Source organism: Anthonomus grandis, chromosome 9 (assembly GCF_022605725.1).
Source record: "Anthonomus grandis grandis chromosome 9, icAntGran1.3, whole genome shotgun sequence".
In the NCBI taxonomy this organism is placed as follows: domain Eukaryota; kingdom Metazoa; phylum Arthropoda; class Insecta; order Coleoptera; family Curculionidae; genus Anthonomus; species Anthonomus grandis.
The window spans coordinates 9,785,639-9,807,066 of NC_065554.1; the positions used below are offsets into that span (position 1 = coordinate 9,785,639).

The following is a 21,428-nucleotide window of genomic DNA, read 5'->3' on the forward strand; positions in this document are numbered from 1 at the left end:
TAACAAAAAAGAGGATAAATTATCAATAAGACTTGATAAAAAAGGCAATAATTAGGTTTGTTTGATTTTACTAATTATAATCCATAACTAAATTTCCTTAAAAAATTATATGAATAATAAAATTAAGTAGCGTCCAATTTTTGTAATTAGAGCTTTTCATTTTAATACCTACTACCCAGTGTCTACTCGACGATAAGCTGCAGTGGTTATGTAATGGTAAATATTTGCAAAAATACGCCACAACCTCACTTGCTTTTTAACATTAAATAATGTACTTTTTAACTCAATTTTGAAGACATAAATTAGTGCAACCCCACTAAACATAAATTGAGAAGAAAGTAAATAAATTATTAAAACCCCCTAATTACGAAGCAAAAACTGTTTTTTATTTTCATAACTTTTGCATTTGCAGTGTTCTTACTAAGGACGGCAGAATTACCGGTAAAAATATAAAACAAACAAATCATCCAATAATTTTTAAAAATAATAATTATATTTGATAACCAAATAAAACAGTTTCAATAATTTAATAGCTATATTCTTAGGCATAATTAACAAACATTTATTATACATTTGTGCACCTATATTTTGTCTCTCATAAACATTAATCCTACCAAAGAATATAACATTTTGCAGAATAAAACAAAAAAGACATAACAAAAACTAAAATTCTTAATAATAAATAGAAAATTAAAATAACTTCGGCATATCATAGATGAAATCAAACAAAAAATACAATATATTATGTATAACATAAGTCGTTTATAGGTTCGTATGAATTTGACGCTCATTTAAATTCAGTGATAAGCGATAATTGACTTTGTCAAATATCTAAATTTCGTATCACAGCGCTTATTAGGTTTTTTATTAAAATCATGGTTTTTTTAATTAAAAAATTGTTTTGTTCGCTCACAACTCGTATTTAATTTTTTTAAACCATAATTTTAGTATTAAACCATATTCAAGAATGTACAAAAATTAGAGTCCACAGTATGTTCTTAGTTCCAATTTAGCAAACGTAATACATAATCGGGATAATATAATATAATAATTACTTCTTATAACATACGTATACAAAGGTTGGAATAAACATTATAAATAGGATAATTAATAAATATACACCATTTACTCTATATAAACATTATTTACATCCAACAATTACTCACATAAAGTAAACACACAATGTTTACTTGAACAATTTGGTGGCGTAGCACCAGATTCTAAAGAAGTATTCATCTTTCCTGAGCAATTTGCCCTTTTGGTAAGATTTGATGTCAGCATCCATGCTGCTCTCTCGCAGCCAGGACGTAGTAGTTTCGGAACTTCTAGATGTTGGTTCTCTTTCGGAAGTTACTTCTCTAAAGTCATCTTGATCTGCATCTAAAAACAAATTAACAAATAAGAATTCTGCATTTTTATTTTATATATTAAAACTCTTACCTCCAGATGGTAGCACTTTCAAGGGTTCATCTGATTCTAAGGGACCACTAAGACCAATTTCATTCCTTGCAAAGATTCTTATCAAATACTCGTGATCTTCTTGCAAGTCTCTTATGGTAAACTTTTGCAGACCTTTTGGGGTTTTGCCTACTTCCATCCACATGGTTTTCTTAGTGTCCTGAGATTTTTTATTGTTAAAACGTTGAGATAACTCATAAAATAATACTTACTTTGATAGCAATATTGTAACCCAATAGAGGAGCGCCACCATCAGATTCAGGAATACCCCATTCGACCACAATAGCATTTGGACCGATGGTGCGAATTTCTAGTGGAGCAGTTGGTGGTGAAGGTACAGCTGAAAATCATAAAACATTTAAAATTTGAAAATTAATTTTTTTTATTTTTACTTACTAGCTAAAGTTCTCATTTGAACAACATCACTTTGGGCAGGAGCACTCACGCCAATAGCGTTCTCAGCATAAACCCTAAAGAGATAATCGCTTTTTTCCTTAAGGTTTTCAAAGGTGTATTCCAGGCTGTTTGCTTCTAACGTAACAACTTTCTCCCATTTTGGCATATATTCTAGCTTTTTCTCCAAAACATATCCGGTAAGTTCACTTCCTCCGTCGAATAGAGGCGGTTCCCAAGTTAGAGTTGCACTTCGACTTGTTAGAGTCTTTATTGTTAGATTAATTGGTGGAGATGGTGGAGCTAAAGAATTAATAGACAATAACTATTTGTTTAAAAATATCTATTTATTACTATATTATACTGGGTGTTTTCAAAGTCGAGTCTTTTTTTTAACACCTTGGAGAACTCGTTAAAAGAAGTTAATATACCAAAAATCACCTATATGAAAGTTGTATAATAAGAGTTATTTCACCTATTTGGTACAGTCATTTTGTGACTGTAATGTCAGAGGCTGTTTCTTGGTAATTTTGGACACATAAGATTTTTGAATTATGATTTTTTTAGGAAACAATAATTTAAATCAATTTTAACTAAATTACAGCTGTGTAAAATAATTTTCTCTTCCTATTAAAAAAATATAACTAGGTGTAAATACATAAAACACAAAAAACTGAAAAACTTTACTTCCTAAAAGTGCTATAGTCAAAAGGGTTAAGAGACAAACCACATCCAGTAGTCCAAAAAAAAACAAATTTGCATACGCTCAGACATATTTTTATTTCTTTTTATTTTCAAAATTCTGCTTCTCATTTAAATTAAATTCTCATTGAAATTAAGCGGCTACGCTACTGATTTTTCAGAAGATTATTCTTCTGCGGTGGAGGGGATGACGTTGCCTCTTGTCTTTACCTTGATCCGTCATGTTGCTTCGCTGAATCAGTTGTAATTACGATTGGCGAAATAGAGTACGTGTTGAGTTTTTTAAGTTAACTTCTTGAAAATGTTTAAGGTACAGAGTAAGATACAAAAACGCGGCTGTTTTGATCCCGCGGATAGTTTTAGCTATGTGTATGCCCAGTTTATCCCCAAATCACAAAAAAGAACAATTAGTAAAATGACAAAAATAGCTTATCACAAACATTTTGGATGTGTTGGTGGTATCAAGATTGGGACTGGGCTCCTCACGTGTCATACTTTTACCACAAACCTAAGTAACTGGTTAAATGGCAAAAGTTTCTTTATGCATTTTGCAGTTCCAATGATTTGGCGAGAACCAACAAATCATTTTAACGACTGTTACATTTGCATGACGAAAGTGTCCGGTTTAAAAAAAAAAAGTATAATATTGAATATCCAGACATTGCTTCAGCTATAAAATCTGTTCCTCCGACGAAGGCTTGCCAGCTCCCCCAGCATATTGGGAAGATCTGAAAATGTATGATGAAAATAAAGAAGACCTAAACAACGCAAAAAAATATGACGCTACCTATTTTCCAGAAAGTAACGAAATAAAAACCGCATTTAATAATTAAATGACCTAGTAAGAGACCTTCACTTGTCAAAAAAACATGCTGGGCTATTGGGTTACAACAATGGAATTTACTGACTAACGAAACTAAGATTACAATTTTTGAACCCGAAATCAGAGGCTATCCATGTTTTTTACCATACAAAATAAAATGTGTGTTTGTCTTAATCCTGATGGTGTTATGGAAAGGTTTGGATTTGCAAATAATCCAGACGAATGGTGCTTGTTTATAGATTCGTCAAAAATAAGTTTAAAAGCAGTTTTGCTTCATAATGGCAACAAAAGGCCGTCTATTCCTCTTGCGCAGGCAGTTGACGTGAAAGAAACACACGAAAGTATAGTGTAAAGTGGCAAATATGAGGTGACCTAAAAGTCATAGGATTGTTACTAGGGCTTCAGGGTGGATTTACTAAGTATTGCTGTTTTCTGTGTCTTTGGGACAGTAGAGCAACAATACGCCATAATGGCTTTTATAAATTTTTTAAGCCATTATGGCTTAGTGTTGTAAAGTAAAAGAGTGGTCTTTAAAAAAAGTTTTGATACCTCCATTACATATCAAGCTTGAATTGATGAAAAATTTTCTTAAAGCATCAGATGAAAACGGAAATACATTCAAGTACTTGAACTGTCGCATGTCTCTCAAAATTCACTTTTTGCACCCGCATTTAAATTTCTTTCCTGAAAATTTGGGTTCGGTGAGCGACGAGCAACGAGAAAAATTTCACAATGACATCCTAACAATGGAACAACGGATATCAAGGCAGATGGGAGATTACTGCTGGTTTCTTATGAGGCAAAGCGGAGGTCAGGAGTAAAAAGTTGGTAAATCTACGACTCTTTACAAGTTTAAGTCGAAAATAAAATCCTAGTGTCCACGAATTAAATCACAAAAATTTTCTATGCGCTTTTGAAGTTTTTCCGGAGTATTTACTGCTCCATTATGATACACCAAGCGAGGAGGCCAAGAAATGGGTATATTGTGCCCTATCCATCTATTCGGAAACTCATTATTTAGATGTTTATGAACTTCTCGTCTAAAATGTAGTGGAACCCCATTATGTAGGAACCACATATTCTGTCTCACATTTAGAGGAATATCTTCTAATAATTGTGGTAGATTGTGGGCGTCGAAGAAAATCTAAATAAATTTTACCGGTCAGTTGAGGTGGAAAAAAGTAGGGTCCAATAAGCATGCCAGTTAACACGCTAGCACAAACATTAGAGAAAATTTATGTTGAAAATTAGATCTTCTTCCTACTATTTTCTACTGCCCAAACATGATTGTTCTGGAAATTTTGAACTCCATCTCGTGTAAATGCGGCCTCGTTTGGACATAAAATGAATTTCGCAAAATTTTCATTTCTGCTTAAAGTCACTGCCAAAATACAACTCTTCTAGGATGATCTTCAGGTTGTAACGCTTGTACCTTTTGATAATGATGAAGATATTACTATCCTTGTCGTATTGTCTTCCACACTTTACTATGAGAAACTTCAACTTGAGCTGCTATAGCTCTAGTACTCATTGTCGGGTCGTCTTCGACCATTTCTAAAGTGTATTTCTCAATTTGCAACATTTCAGGTTGAGCCGCTCTTCCAGCGTAGCCTCCTCTTTCTTTGAAATGCCCTGTCTACGAAGTCTGATTAAAAAAAAACTAAATTTACAAACATACGTGGAGCAGGATGATTTTTTGAAGAGGAAACCTTTTCACATACAACCTGCAAGTATTATATCCATTAGCATTGTTTTTGTAAACATGGGACATTTTTTCCGCACAAAATAATCAGATACATGAAATACGCACTGGTAAAAGACTGATACAATTGATCAAACCAAAGACTCCTACTGAAAACCATACAATAACACATATTTTGATAAACGGTAAGAGTAGTAAACAAAAAACTAAAAATTTACACGACATTCGCCGACAATATAAAAATCTTGTTTATTCACATTCTTATTTTTTCATACGTTTTAATATCTCTTTTATTATGCAACTTTTATTTAGGTGAGTTTTGGAATACCAACTCCTTTTGACGAGTCCTACAAGCAATTAAAATCTCAACTTTGAAAACATCGAGTATAAGCACTTACTTTTATGAATAGCTTTAGCAGGAGGAAATATGCCTAGCAAGCAATACATCGTGTCATCAGTTTTAGCGAAGTGATAATCTGTTCCTGAGGAAAAGCAATGGTTAAGCAAAGCACAAGGAGTTTAAGCAGGGGTTAAAATGCAAAAGAAATAGAAATGACAACTTACTGATTCGTGAACCTGCAATAATGGTTTCTTCAGGACAGTACGGCTCACTCAACCCAAAGGCGTTCCTAGCGAATATCTTGAACTTATACTCGTGATCTTTTTGTAATTCGGTTATAGCCAAATCAGTTACGTTGCCTTTAGTGCTTCCAACTTTCTTAAATGCTTTTTTCAACTTAACATCCTTCATTTCAACGATGTATTCTAATATAGGCGAATTACCGTCATTTTCTGGACACTGCCACTGAATGGTAAACGACTGTGCTGTCATTCCAGATACTTCGAGAGGTCCTCTTGGCGGATCTGGTCGACGTCCAACCTGAAGCTTGGAGGAAGTTTTAAGTCCAAACTTCTCCATTTTGCAAGTGTACTCATATTGGTCTATTTTAGATACTTTATGAACAATTAGTTTTCTTATTGTTTTCTTCTTCGTGATGGTGTATTTCGAGCTGGCTTCAATTTTAGTTTCTTTGTACCACCAAGTAACCTCAGCATCTTCTTTGGAAAGTTCAACTTCAAATTCAGCATCAGACTCTTCAGTTGCTGTAGTTATTTCAGGAAGTGGCCGAATCCATTCGCACGACGGTACAGTTACAGTGAGTCTTGCACTTGATGATTGGGTTCCAACTTTACATAAGTACTCGCCTTCATCATCCTGTTCACATTTATAAATTTTAAGTTTTTGCCTTTTTCCATCAATAGATAACTGGATGTGTTCGGAGAATTGTATTTCTTTGCCGTTCTTGTACCATTTGGCCAAAGCATCACCTTTCGATAGTTCGATTTCAAAAACGGCCTTTTCGCCTTTAATAACTGTTTTATCTTGTAAGGGTGTTATTATTTCAGGAGGAAGTTCTATAACAGTGACATCAGCTTTGCATTCCTCCTCAAGAAGTTTACAGGCATATTCACCTTCATCATGTATTGATGTTGATCGAATTAATAATTTGCGAACACCTTTGATTTTCTCGCTTTCAAATTTATCATCCTTTTCTAAGATGGGAAGCCCATCTTTGAGCCAAATTACATCAGCAGTATCCGAAGTTATTTCCACTTCTAAAATAGCTGTGTCTTTTTCAGTTATTTCTAGATCTTGCAATTTTTTAACGAATTCAAGTTTTCTTTGTTCTACCTCAACGCTTGTTTCAGTTTTTTGGTTTTTAACTGTGCATTTGTAAGAGCCTTCATCGTTTTTAGAAGTGTTTCTTATAATCAGTTTGTGGGTCCTGCCATCTTGACTCACCACACGATGGTCCATTCCACTGATTTCCGTCTCATTGAACCACCATTTAGTTCTAACAGAATGAGAAGTCTCGCATTCAAGCTCGATAGTTTCCCGTTCGAATGTTTTGTAGGACTTTTGAAGTTTCTTTGTGAATTTCACAGTATCAACCTCAACGTTTACCGAAGCACCATGAGATGCCCGGCCCATTTTATTGGTTGCTACACATTTGTAAATACCAGAATCTAGTTCGGAATTAGTTTCTTTAATGGTGAGCTCAATGTTTTCCTCATCATAAAGAATGCGCACCCTATCTGATGATTCCAGTGGTTGATTATTAAAAAGCCAGGTTACATCTGGTACGGGGCGTCCTAATACTTTAGCTCTTAGAATAAGTGGCGTCTTTTCAGGAATGTTTTGTTCTTCGAAACGTTTGACAAATAATGGAGGTTCGTCTCCTGTGAAATCTGTGAAAGGATAAAGAATATTATTGATAGCAAGCATTGGTTTATAGATGAGTTATTTGAAATAATCTTACTGATAGAACTACTAAAATTAAATGTTAATTGCATTTGTTCAACACTTATAGGCTTATTTGCTTAAAATTGTTTAGGAAATAAACAGTACAAAAATAAACGCTACACTATCGTATAAGCAATTTATTGGCATTTTAATGCAAAATCAGCAATAACATATGAGATGCAGCAGGAACACTTTCTAAAATATTAAAAAAAGCATTAAAAAGCATATTTAAATATAGGTAGTTACCTTGAACAGTTACAAAAGCAGTAGTTTCTGCCGATCCTAATGAGTTTCTTGCTTTTACAGTATATTCTCCAGCATCACTTGAACTGGCCTTCCTAATAATTATTGTATAAGTATCTCCGTTACGCCTAGGAGATGGTTCCTCTAGTGGTTTATTATTTTTGAACCATTGAATGGCTGGTTCCGGATAACCGGTAATCGTGGTCAGTAAAGTAACTTCTTCACCCTTCGTTACAGTTGTAGATATAAGTGGTTCTTCTACCACCGGAGGACACTTTTCAGTTGATCGTACCCTAATAGTAAATTCTGCGTATGCATGACCTTCAGAATTCTTGGCAACAATCTTAAACCTTCCCTCTTGTTTCTTTTGTATTTTCGTTACTGTTATTTTTGTGGTGTATATATATTCTTTGACAGTAGTGGTAATAGTAACATTATCTTTGGAAGTTATTTTCTTTCCATTTCTGTACCACTTAATTTCAGGTTCCGGAATGCCTGCTAGTATCGCTTCAACTGTTACGTCAGAATCTTCCGGAACAACTTGGGTTTTAGGCTTCTTGGCAAATACAGGAGGCATACCCTCTAGCATGTCTGTCAGTGAAGATGTCCTTGAAAGACTCTTTCTAGAAATAGAATGCGTTCTGTCGGTTCCATGAGTGGATAATGGACCTTCTACAGTTAATTCGGCAGTACTAGAAGCAAAACCACATGAATTTTTAGCAACACATGTAAATGTACCAGCGTCTTCGGGAAAAACTTCTTTGATGACTAAAGATGCTTCATTATCTTCTGTATAATAAATTTCGAAGTCGGTGGATTCCTTGATAATATGTGTCTGACGGAACCAGGTCACTTGAGGACGTGGAAATCCTTCAACTTTACATCTAAATGTGACACAGAAGCCATCGTGCGTCGTTATGGGCGTTAGCTTTTCTATAAACTTAGGAGCCCTGGGTTTCTCAGATGATTTTGGTTCTGAAATAGGACATTTTTTTTTATTACAAATGTTCTTCAATTATCAACGAAACTTACTCTCGAGAACTGGTAGTTTGTCAATCTTTTCGTTAATTTTTTTCTGTACAAACTGAATATATTGCTCTTCATCCATAAGAATGTTAGCCGGTACCCATCCACTATCTTCACTAAGATGTTTTTTTACGAACCACCATTCACCTAAAACAGAAAAATATCATATACAGTCTTTTAGTTAGCAAAATTTTAGTTAAGTCACATACCTTGAGTTTCTTTTACGTATACTTTTTCACCTTCAACAAGATCACATGCTTGTTCAACTTCTGCATCATAAAACGTGACCGAATAGTAAACGTCACCTTTGTGAACTTCTTCTTCATGAATAACAGTTATTTTCTCTATTTCCTTCTCTTTAGTAATGCTGAGAGAAACCTCTTCTATAATAATAAAAACATATTTTAATCCACTTTTTAGGCCGCTATTCGTTTTAACTTACCTGATAAAGTTACTGAATCTCTTCTCTTAGGTTTAATCTTAACGTCAATCTCCGTGTCAGCTTCCATATCATCTTTTTTATAGGGCTTTTTAATACTAAGACTCACATCTTCTTCGTCTTCATGTACTATTGAGTACTTCCTTGAGGGCTTACGTTTAAATGCTATATGGAAATCTTCAGGCATATCATCATCGTCCAAAGGCAATTCCTCTGCATCACTGCCCTCATCAATAATTTCTTCGATAACAGGTCCTTCACTTTCAATTTCCTCTATTATCTTAAGAGATTCTTCTGCTGCTTCTTCGCCAAATGTTGGTTGGCGTTTTGGCTTTTTCAATTTAATTTTAGAAGAGAGACTGATTTCCTCTTCGGCATAAGAATCAAGAGAAATTTTAAATTCCTGCTCAATGTCTTCTTTGGTTTTGGAGGTTCTTGGTTTAAATGTAACTGATGGAATTTCTTCCTCTTTTACTTCTTCAGGAATAGAAGTTTTACGAACAGGTTTAAGCTTTTTAATGGAAATTTCATCTGACTCATCTTTTACTGCTTTCTCTTTAGGCTTTTTCTTGATTTTTAGGTCGGCCTCAGGTTCATTGGGAGTTTCTCTTCTTTTAAGAACTACCTCCGTCTCTAGCTCATCATCCTTTTCTTCTACAGGAATATGTCTCTTAACAGTGAGTTCATCGTCTTCTTCATCTTGCGTCTTAGGAATTTTCTTAGAGAGTTTGATATCTATATCCGTTTCACTATCAGGTTTTAATTTAAAGCCCTCAGTATCTTCATCTGTATCAGGTAGGGGTACATGTTTTTTTATAGCAACTTCATCTTCGGCAGCTTCTGGCTTTAGCTTTTTCTTCTTTGGAATTTTGATCTCCGCTTGAACTTCTTCTTCAGTTTCAGGAGTTAATACAGACTTTTTAAGTAATATTTCATCCTCTTTTTCTTCCGGCTCCTTCTTTTTTACCAAAGGAACTTTAAATTCAGCCTGTTCATCTTCGTCAACAGGAACATGTTTCTTTACGATAAGTTCGTCCTTTTCTTCATCTGGTTTTTTAGGGGCCTTTTTGGGTAATTTTATATCAGCTTTGGTTTCATCGCTTACTTCTGCAGGTTTTTGCACAGTAACTTCAGCAGCTTCTTCAGTCCGGGGCTTTTTAATTTTTTTGGTGGGTATTTTAATTTTGGTCTGAACTTCATCTTCTTCTTTAAGTTCCTCTTGAGGGGTTGGCAATACCGTTGTAATAGTTTCCTCGTCTTCAGCTACTTCTGATTGCTTCTTTTTAGGTCGGGGAGCCTTAAGTTCAACTTCCACGTTTTCTTCCTCAGGTATAGCTGTTTCTTTTTCAGGAACTACTTTTTTAATAGTTACTTCATCTTTGACTTCTTCTGGTATTTCCTTTTTCTTCTTTGGAATCTTAATCGCCGCTTGTACCACTTGCTCATCTTCAGGAGTTACCACAAGCTTTTTAACTGTTACTTCTTCCTCTTCTTCTGGTTGTTGTTTTTTAATTAATGGTACCTTAAGTTCAACCTCTTCTTCTTCATTAGTAGGAACATGTTTCTTTACAACTAGGGTGTCCTTTTCTTCATCTGGAATTTTAGGAGTCTTTTTGGGTAATTTAATATCCGCTTCGGTTTCGTCAGTGATTTCCATAGGTTTTTGTAGAGTAAATTCAGAAGTTTCTTCAGGTTGGGGCTTTTTCTTTTTCTTTATTGGCATTTTTATTTCGGCCTGAACTTCGTCTTCTTCCTTAAGTTTATCTTGCGGAGTTAGTATTACTTTTTCAACTATTTCTTCATCCTCAGTATGTTCTGGTTCCTTCTTTTTCGGTTGAGGAATCTTAAGCTCCACTTCCACATTTTCTTCTTCAGGTTCCGTTTCCTTTTTAGGAATGGTTACTTCGTCAGCCTTAATGCTTGACTCATCTGTGGGAACTTTTTCTGGTGTTTTCTTTTTCTTGACAGTTTTTACTTTGTCTTCTGGTGTTTTAGGTTTTTCTGTAGTTCTAGGCTTAATTTCTTCTTGATCCTTTGCAATAACCACAAATTCTGCAGATGTATCAAGAGGTTCACCAGTATCTACAGGAGATTCCGGTTTTATAACTGTTGCTTCTGCTTGGACAGGTGTGTCTTCTTCTTTTTCTTGAGGTTTCTTAAGTATTATTTCAGCTTCAATTTCTTTTTCTTCTTGAGGTACTATTTTGGGTTTTTTCTTAATAGTAACTGTAGTTTCTTCTGTTAATAGATCGGGCTCGACTCTTACTTCTTCTGGAAGGTCCTCTTCAATTTTTTTAATGTTTACTTCAACGGATTCAATTTCCGGAACAGGTTTTTTAACTTTTTTCTTCTTAATAACAATTTTTTCTTCCACTATATCGTCTGGTGTTTCCTTCAGTGTAATCGATTTCTCTGTTTCTGGAGCTTCTTTTTTAGGTTTTTTCTTTATGGTAAAGCTTTCTTCGGGTTCTTCCATAGTACCCTTTATCTCCGGCTGGATTTCTGTTGCAACAGTTTCAGGTTCCTTACTAGGTTGTTCGACCTTAGGCACCTTTTCCTCTTCAGGTTCTTCTTGCACAGGCAAAACATCTTCTAGTTTAGTGATACTTAGTTCAACTGGTGACTCCTCTGGAACTTTCGGTTTTTTAATCTTTTTCTTCTTAATAACAACCTCTTCCTCTACTATCTCTTCGGTTTTTTCCTCCGGTTTAATTGTTAAAGCTACTTCCCCAATATCTTCTTTGGGTTTCTTTGACTTTTTCAGAACAGTAATGGTTTCTTCTTCAGCAAGAACACTTTCTTCTTTTGGTTTTGGTTTTTGTAGTCGTACTTCTTCAATTTCTTCCTCTGGTTGCTCTGTCAATTTTGGTTTAGGTTTAATAATAACCTCATTAACTTCTTCTAAATCTTCTTGGTCCGGTTTCTCAATTTTTTCCGGAGATTTCTCTTTTTCATCCAGTTCCTTGATTGAAACCCTCTTTTTCTTTTTCTTTGGCTTGTCATCGAATTTAGGTAGCTCAGTTTCAAATTCGTCATCCGGCTTTACAAAAACTTGTTTTGCTGTTTCTAATTCTGGTGGTTTAGCGGCAGTCACTATAAAGGTTTCCTCAGGTTCTTCTTTCCTCTTGATAGGTTTAAGGCTGATACCCTCAGGTGTTTCTTCAGGTCGGGGCTTTCTAGGTGCTTTAGAAACTTCCTCTTCTTCCTCAACTTCGGCTAATTTTGGAATTGCCTTTTCTGTGATAATTTTATCTTCTTTCTCTGCAGTTTCTTGAGGACCTTCAGGCTTAGTTTTTTGTTTGGGTTTTAATTTTTTATGTTTCTTGACCTCTTTTTCTTCATTCGGTATAAACTCTTCTAAATCGATATCTTTATGATCATGGTCAAATGGCTCAAGATTTGGTCCCTCAATCAGCTTCTTTTTATCTTTATCGGTTTCTGTCGGTGTTTCACGCTCTACAGTGGTTAATTGGACAACTTCTTCTGGGACTTGTTCCGCTGGCTGCTTTGGTCGTTTCTTTAAAACAAAATCTTCAGAATCTACAGTTTCAACAGGCAGCTTCTTGCCTTTGGGAATTTTCAGAGTTTTTTCTTCGACAGGTTCTTCAGTTAATTCGTCTTTAGGTGGTCTTTCATATTTCAGTGTTTCACTAGGCTTCTCTTCTTTTGGTTCTCGCTTTTCAAATTCTAGGTCTACACTTTCCAACTCAGGTGATTCTCTCTCAATATCTTTAAATTTCTTTAATTTCTTTTTCTTTAATTTTACTGCTTCTTCTACATTTCGGGAAATTTCACCATTTTGTCGAATTGCTCCAATAACAGTTATGTTCAAGAGTTGTAAAATTTCATCGATTGGTGGGAAATCGACCCAGTTAATACGGCTCTTTAGTTTTAATTTTGGCAGTTTCAGCTCAACCGGTTCTTTTTGATCTAATATTTTAGTTGGTTTCCTAAGCTTTATGTCCGCTAAGTTAACAACTTCAGGAGTTAAATCAATTATTTTTGCCTTTTGAGGTTTCACTGAAACCACGACAATTGGCATTAGTTTTGCTTTAGATTTCGGTACCTTCTTCTTAGGATGTTCTCTAAATTCATCATCAACCTTCTCACGCTTCTTTTTTAATTCTTCAAGTTCCTTATCTAGGAGCTCAATGTCATCCAGTTTAGGTTCAACATCCTTTGGTTTTTTCTTACGTTTAATGACTTTAGCTTCTTCAATATTTCTAGACAACTCCGCTCTATCTTTCACTACAGGTTCTAATTTAGTGATCAAAGGAACTTGTTTACCTTCAGAAATTGGTGGAAATTCGATGTATATAATTCTGCTCTTAAGCCTTATACCCTTTAATTCAGGCTTAGCCTTTTCTGAAATCTTTGGTATTTCATCTTGGTCATCTGGCTTTTTATCTTTCTTTTTACGTTTAATTTTAGTTTCTACCACTTCTTTTACAGTTGTTTCTTCTGGAGTTTCTTTCTCGTCCTTAATCGTATCAAACGGTTCCAAAGGTAACTTAGTGACATCAGAATCCGTAATCTCAAATAGTTTTACCTTTTGGTATTCGACATTTTCCACCTTCAAAATAAATTCTTCAAGTTCTTCTTGTACCCTCTGACGTGGTTTTAGCGTTACACTTTCAGGCTCTTCTTCGTCTTTGGGCAATTTACCCTTCCCCAGCTTAAGCGCTGGTGTCTCCTCAAGCGGCTCGGGCTTTTCTTTCTTTTTCTTTTCATATTTAAAAGCCTCATCGACTTTCTCTAGCTCCTTTCTCTTTTGCTCTTCATATTCTAGATCGAGCTTTTCCAATTCGGTTAGATCGGGTTCAACATCCTTAAGCTTCCTGCGTTTTGGTTTCTTAATTTTTACAGCTTCTTCAATATTCCTAGAAATTATACCATTATCTCGAACAACTGGGGGAAGTTCTGATATAACTGGTACTCGTTGAGCTTCATTTTTAGGAGGAAATTCGACGTGAGTAATTCGACTTTTAAGCCTTGGAATTTTATCTTGCTTTTCCACTTTAGGTGGGATAGCTCTTTTAGGTTTTGCGGCTTTTGGTTTATCTGTTTCAGTAACTTCTGGTGCTTTAATATCATCTGTGGAAACTTCTTTTTCATCTTGGGGTTCTATTTCTGTTTCTAATTCTTGTTTTATCTCAGGATGCTCTTCACCTGGCTCAATTTCAGGAACCTTTTTGGGAACCTTCTTCTTAATTTTCTTAGTTATAGTTTCCGTTATCTCAGAAGCTTCTTCAAGAAGTGGTTTGATATCTTCATCAGCTTTCTTTAAAAGTTCTTCAGGTACAACTTCTTTTGGCACTACTTTTTCTGTTGCTATATCGGATTCAGTTGGTTCCTCTTTAGGTTGTAATATTTCTTCAAGTTCTGCTGTTATAGTTTCAGCTTCAGCCTGGGCAACTTCTACTTCTTCCTGGCCTGCAACCAAAATGCTTTCTTTGCGCTTAACCTTTTTGACTTTTCTCTTCTTGGTCTTCTCTTTATCTTCATCAGGTGATATTTCCATCTCAATATCCGGCCCCTCAAAAGTTACTATTGAATCATGTTTCATAATAGTTTCGATATTAACCTTAAGTGTCTCCTCTTCCTCTTCTTTTCTAAATGGCTTTAATTTGATATCCTCTTGCTTCTCTTCTGGAAGTGGTTTTCTAGGAGCTTTTAATATTACTGTTTCTTCTTCTTTTTGTTCAGGCTTTTTGGGGATGCCAGGTATTAAAGTAACATCTTCAGTTTCAGGTTCAGGTTTTTCCTTTTTAGCTGGTTTATATTTTGATTTTGGTTTTTTCTGCTTTTCCTTATCTTTTTCGATAAATTCTGGTTTCTCGTATTTATCCAACTCTATTTCATTTTGCGGTATGTCGAACGGTTCGAATTCCGGTCGATCAACTATTTTCTCCGGTAATGTCTCTTCGGGGGTCTGTTTTAATTGATCCAGCTTCTTGAGTTTGATTTTTTCTTCGGCTTGCTCTTCTACAACTTTTTGAGGTCGCTTTTTAAGTTTTATTTCTTCAGGTTCTTCTTCTTTGGGAAGAGATTTACCTTTGCCAATTCGGATCTCTATGGGTTCTTCTTCAGGTTTTTCCTCGGGCTCTTTTAGTATTCTATCATATTTTTTCTCCTCTTCAATAACTTCAGGCTTAACCTTTTCTGGTTCTTCGTATCCAATATCAAGTTTTTCGAGGGTTTTTTTATGTTTCTTTATATCTTTCATCTTCTTAGGTTTTTTCCTGATTTCCTCCTCAGCCTCTTCAATTGTACGAGACAAAATTCCATTGTCTCGCACTGCACCGATATTTGTTAGCTTTAAAGGTTGCAAAAGTTCGCTAAGTGGTGGAAAATCGATCCAATTTATTCTACTCTTTAGCCTTAATTTCGCTACAGCCATTTGGATTGGCTCAGTTGCCCCCATTTTTTTGGGTTTTTTTAGTTTAATATCTGCCAAATTAACAACTTCTGGGGTTAAATCAATTACTTTAGCTTTTTGAGGCATATGTTCAACCCTCACTATTTTCATTGGTAGAAGTTTTTCTTTTTTAGGTTTTGCTATTCTCTTTTTATATTCTTCATCGACTTGCTCTAATGGTTTTTTCAAGTCTTCAAATTCTTGGTCGATCTTTTCAAGTTCTTTCATTCGAGTCACTAATTTCTTTTTCTTAGGTTTTACTGCTTTTGCCTCTTCAGCGTTTCTCGATAAAATTCCATTGTCTCTGTAGACTGGTGCCAGTTCTGTTACTAAGGCCTTCTGTTCTTTTTGTCCAAATGGAGGGAATTCCACTATTTGCAGTTTACTCTTCAATCTAAATTTCGGAACTACTACCTCAGAGAGCTTCCTTTCCACCGGCTTAGCCTTTTTAAGTTTAATTTCCGCAAATTCTGATTTTATTTCGCTTATTATTAAAAGCTTTGGTTTTTCACCAGGGATTCGTTCAATACTTTGTTTTACCGGTTTTAATTTAACAACTTCTGTTATATCTTCTTGTTTCACTTTCTTGGGTTTCTTAACTTTCTCTTTTGGCTTTTCTTTGGATTCTTCTATCGATTCAGAGATTTCAACAGATGGCAAAGTTTCCTCTGGCTCGGTAGTTTCGAGCTGTATTTCATCTATTATTTCTTCTTTGGGTTTTTTAATCTTTTTGAATATCTTTTTCTTTTTAATAGTCTCAACTTCGCCCGTGGCAATTTCTTCAGGAGTAGGTTGGTCTTCAATTGTAACAATTGAATCTAATGTAGGTACCTCTTCATCATCTACTTTATATATCACTTCATCTTCAATTTCTTCCTGCTCTTCTTCGACTGGAATTTTTACCCCCTTTTTAATCTTTTTAATTATTTTGGTTTTCTTAACTTTGGGAAGTTGTTCAGCTTCTTCTAAGCTACGTGACAGAATACCATTGCCTCTGTAAACTTCTTGAAGTTCCTCAATGGAAAGAGTTTGAATTTTAGGTGGAAATTGTATGTGTGTAATTCTGCTTTTAAGTCGTGGCATCTTTTCCTTCTTTTCCTCTGGTTTAGGAATTATTCTCCTTACTTTTTTCGGAGTGTCTTTCTTTTCAGGTTCTTCCAGAGTACCCTTGTCTTTTGGTGTTTCTATTATTTCCGATTGAATTTCTTGCTTTTCTAAATCATCAACCGTTTCTTCATTCGCTGGAGAAATATTTATTTCCTCGGTTGGTATTTCGGGAGCAATTTCTTCCTCTTTAGCAGTAGATCCTTTCCTTTTAATCTTCCTAATCTTTTTGACCTTTGTTTTTTCTTTTTCTTCATCTGGTGAAATTTCCTGAGTAATATCTGGGCCTTCAAATGATATAATAGCGTCATGCTTCATAACTCTGTCGACCAGCACCTTATATTCTTTATCTTCCGATTCTTTTTTATGTGGTTTTAATTTAATTTCTTCTTCTTCAGGTTCAGGTTTTGGCTTTTGTTTATATTTTAGAGATATTTCTTCTTCAGGTTCTTCCGTTTTAGGTTTCCCAATACCAATTTCAAAACCTCCCTCTTCAGTTTCAGGAGTGAACTTAACCTTTTTCTTTTTCGGCTTTTTGATAGGTTCTAACGGTTTTTCAATTTTGCTTTCTTCTTTAGGTTCCCCTGGTTGGTATTCCTCTAATTCCAAATTTTCTTTATCGATATCGTATGGTTTAAATTTGATCTTTTTGTCATCCTCATCTGGTTTGTCTTTTGGCTCTTTAACTATAGAGGTATCTTTTTTGGGACGTTTTTTCTCTTCGATTTCTTCTTCATCTTTGGGCTTCTTTGGTGTCTTCTTAAGATGAACTTCCTCCTCTGGTTGTTCGGGTTTAGGAACTTCGCCCTTTCCTATTTTTAGACCCTCTTTTATGTCCTTTTGTTCCGGCTTTTTCTTAGGTTTCCTTTCAAATTTATATTCATCATCTACCCTTTCCAATTCTCGTTTCTTAAGTTCTTCGGCTTCTAAATCCAATTGTTCTAGGTATTTCTCATCAATATCCTTATCTCTAAGACGTCGTTTTTTAGTTTTTGGTACTTTCTTAGACTCTTCTAAATTTCTAGATAAGACCCCATTATCTTTGTAAACAGGTTCTAGAATAGCTATTCTAGGTATTTGCTCTTTTTCTGTTAACGGTGGAAAATCATTAAATTGAATGCGACTTTTTAGTCTTGGAATTTGGATTTTAGTTGCTGTATCTTTTCGTTCAACAGGTTTCTTTGGTTTGCGCAGTTTTACTTCACCGAACATAGGTACATCCTTAGCATCAACTACTTTAACTTTCTCAAATTTGATTTCCTTGATTTCCAAAGGTAGTAATATGGAAAGTTCTCTTCTAAGTTGTTTTGGAACTTCCTTTTTCTTGGGCCTTTTAGGTTTTTTGTCTTCTTTGTCAACTTCCTTAATTGTTACAGTTGACTGAGGTGGTTTGGATTCCTCTTCAACTACCGTTATTTCAGTGACTTCCTCTTTGTCACCTTTTGGTTTTTTAATGATGCGTTTTTTTATTGTTTTTTTCTTGGGTTGTCCCATTTCATCAATTATCTCTTGTTCTATTATTTCCTCAGGTAATTCATGAATGAACGTCAGAGTTGGCTTTTCTGGTAGAGGTTCAAAAACTTCTTTAACGATTTCTTCTGGCAGATCTTCTTCTACAACAGTAACAGTGTCCTTAGGTACCTTTCCTTCTTCTTGAACAGTTACAATTTCAATCTTTTTCTGTTTCTTCCCATCCTTCTTAACAATAGTTCGTTTTTTAACTTTTTCTTTTTTAGGCCCTTCAGGTGTTATCTTTTCCACAATTTTAATTTCTTCCGGGAGTTCCATTATATCTTGCTTAGGTAGATCAGGTAATTTCAGATCTTCTACTGGCAGGGTTCGCTCTTCGAAAGTCACCGTTGTTTGAGGCTTCTTACCAGTTTCCTCGACTGTCACAATGAATGTATCTTCTACTTTGTCTCCTTGAATTTTTCGTAAGGTTTTCTTTTTGGTAGTTTTTGTTTTAGGACCCCATCTAGTCTTGACTTCTTCAGTTGTAATTTCCTCGGGTAGCTCCTGAATTTGTACGGGCAACTCAGGTTGGATTTCTTCTAGAATATCAGTTTCTTCAATAAATACTGCAGTAATAGGAGATTTTCCTGTCTGTTCTTCGATCACAATATGCGTTATTTCCTGCTTGTTACCTTTTTGCTTTTTAATTGTACGCTTTTTAGTAATTTTTTGAGTGCCATCTTCATTTTCTTTAATTTGTATTTCTTCTGGCATCTCTTTAATAATAATTGGAGAATCTTCTTCAATTTCCTCAATGACTTCTGAAGTTTGTGGTTTTATTTCTTCTTTCGATACTATACTGATTTCCTCACTTATTTCGTCTTTAGGTCGTTTGGTTACTTTTTTGATAATTTTCTTACGTTTTTCCAATTTCTCTGGTTTGTCTTCGATAACCACAGTTTGATCAGTCTTTATAGGCAATGTTTCAGCAATCTCTTCTGGAAATTCTATTTCTTCAATTATAAGTGAGGATAGAGGTTCTTTTCCCTCTTCTTCTACCGTATATATTTGTGTAATTTCATGCTTGCTACCCGTTCTTTTTCTAACAGTTCGCTTTTTAACTAGCTTTTCTGTACCATCATTGGTATGAACAACTTCAATTTCTTCCGGAAGTTCTTCAACTACTACATCCTCATCTACAATCGGTTCTTCAGGTTGTTTTGGAGTGACCTTCTTTTTAACAATTTTTTCTTTAGGACCTTGCTTGACTTCCACGTCTAAGACGCTTACTTTGTCAAATAGGTCTTCAATAAATGTTGGTTTGGCACTTTTGAATGAGGGTGTTTTAAGTTCTTTTAATACTTCATCTGGTATATCTACTTCTTCAATAACAACCGATGTTATAGGTTCTTTTCCTTCTTCTTCAACAGTTAAGATTTTTGTAGTTTCTTGCTTGCTGCCTTTACGTTTTTTGACAACTTTCTTTTTTACAACTTTTTTATGATCAGCGTCCTCATATACCTGCACTATTTCCGGCTCCACCTTTGTTATAATTTCCTCTTCGATGTCTCTTTCAGGAAGCACCATTACTTGCTGTTCTGGATATTCAATTTCTTCAATTACAATTGATGTTAGAGGTGTCTTTTTATTCTCTTCCACTATGGTAAGTTCGGTATTTTCTTGCTTACTACCACGTCTACGCTTAATTATTTTCTTTTTAATAATTCTCTTTTCGCGGCCTTCGGTTTCAATTTCTTCTGGAATGTCTTCAATAATAACGGCCTTTTGTAAATCAACTTCCTTTAATTCGTCTTCATCTGATAAGTCTTTTTCTTCAATTAGTATACTGATTTGTGGTTTAATATTTTCTTCTTCTACGGTTTTTATTGTAATCACTTCTTTTTTGTCTCCCTTTCGCCGTTTGATAGTTTTTTGTTTAATAATTGTAGTTTTTTCGAAACCAGTATTATCCACTGCTTTTACAATGTGGATTTCTTCTGGAAGTTCTTCGGCTAAGTTTAGCTGTTCATCCTCACGTTTTTTAGCTTCTTCTATCTTTGGCTTTTTCTTTTTAACTTTCTTCTCTTTGGGCTTAAAGTCAAATTCTTCTATATCTTCTGCAGGAATATGTTCTGGAACCTGTTTGGCTAGGGCCTTTTTAATGAGCTCCATTTGGATGAGCTCTTCTACACCTTCAGGTTTATCTTTTTCTGATAATGTTGGGACAAACAAATAACCTTCCTGCGTGACCATCGATTCTTCTGTTACTTTGGCTTTCTTAACTTTTCTTACTTTTTCTTTAGGCTTTCCTGTAGGAATATCTTTAATAGTCACCAAACTTTGTGGCATTTTTCCTTCTTCTTCAACTGTTATGATTTCAATAGCTTCGTCTTTATCCCCTTTTTGTTTTTTAAATACCTTCTTTTTAATAATTTTCTTTTTTGGTCCCTCAGGAGTGTCGATATCTACAGTAATCATTTGTTCGGGAATTTCCTCAATTTCAGTTGCCTTATCTGGTAAAACTTTAATCTCTTCTTCTGGCAAAATTATTTCGTTTATAGTAACACTTGTAATGGGCTGTTTTCCTTCTTCTTCAATAGTGACAATATGCGTTTCTTGTTGTTTATTGCCCTCTTGCTTCTTTATAACTCGCTTTTTAGTAGTCTTTTTCTTAGGACCCCATCTTGTCTTTACTTCTTCCACAGTTGACTCTTCTGGAAGCTCTTCTATATAAACAGGTTGCAAAGGACTTTCAGGAATCTCCTCGTCAGTTACATCCTTAATTACAACGGAGGTCTCAAGATCCTTCCCCTCTTCTTCTACTGTAAATATTTCGGTTACTTGAATTTTGTCGTTTTGACGCTTCTTTAATGTTCGTTTCTTATACTTTCTGATCTTAGGCCCCTCCTTAGTATTTTCTTCGATTTCTATAGTTTCTTCTGGCAGTTCTTCTATAGGACAAACTTCTGTCGCTTCAATGGGCAAATCTTCCTCATGCTCTTCAATGGTTACAGTGGTCAATGATGGCTTATCTTGTTCTTCGATGGTAACAATATGTGTGTCTTCTCTGGCATCTCCAAGATGTTTTCTGATAGTTTTCTTTTTTATAGTTTTCTTTTTCTTTTTACCATCTTCTCCAACTAAATCTACAACTTGGACTTCCTCTGGAAGTTCTTCAATTATAGGAGTGTCTTCGACTGGCTTTTGAGACATCACCATTTCTACTGTTACTGATTCTTTTAGATCTTGGGTCACTTTACCTACTGCTTTTGCTACTTCTTGATTTAGAGGACCTAGAATATACACATTTATGATTAATTTAAACATTTAAAAATATTACGATAATAATAATTAGTGTAGAAA

At 34.9% G+C, this 21,428-nt stretch overlaps 1 protein-coding gene across 2 annotated transcripts in view; it reads right to left on the minus strand.

Moving 5' to 3' along the window:
- Positions 1 to 473: 473 nt before the first annotated feature.
- LOC126740640 (titin-like) overlaps positions 474 to 21,428 on the minus strand; it is a 141,774-nt gene continuing 120,819 nt past the window's right edge. Inside the window, exons 39-48 of one of the 2 annotated variants that reach the window (XM_050446749.1) lie at positions 9,095 to 21,358; positions 8,862 to 9,035; positions 8,659 to 8,799; positions 7,630 to 8,601; positions 5,643 to 7,328; positions 5,477 to 5,560; positions 1,855 to 2,154; positions 1,671 to 1,798; positions 1,441 to 1,618; positions 474 to 1,380 (exon numbers count right to left, since the gene is read on the minus strand). In XM_050446749.1, coding sequence (XP_050302706.1) covers positions 1,187 to 1,380; positions 1,441 to 1,618; positions 1,671 to 1,798; positions 1,855 to 2,154; positions 5,477 to 5,560; positions 5,643 to 7,328; positions 7,630 to 8,601; positions 8,659 to 8,799; positions 8,862 to 9,035; positions 9,095 to 21,358 — 16,121 coding nt within the window. In that variant the 3' untranslated portion in view covers positions 474 to 1,186. The remainder of the gene's footprint in view (positions 1,381 to 1,440; positions 1,619 to 1,670; positions 1,799 to 1,854; positions 2,155 to 5,476; positions 5,561 to 5,642; positions 7,329 to 7,629; positions 8,602 to 8,658; positions 8,800 to 8,861; positions 9,036 to 9,094; positions 21,359 to 21,428) is intronic. The other variant, XM_050446750.1, reaches the window with a different exon arrangement.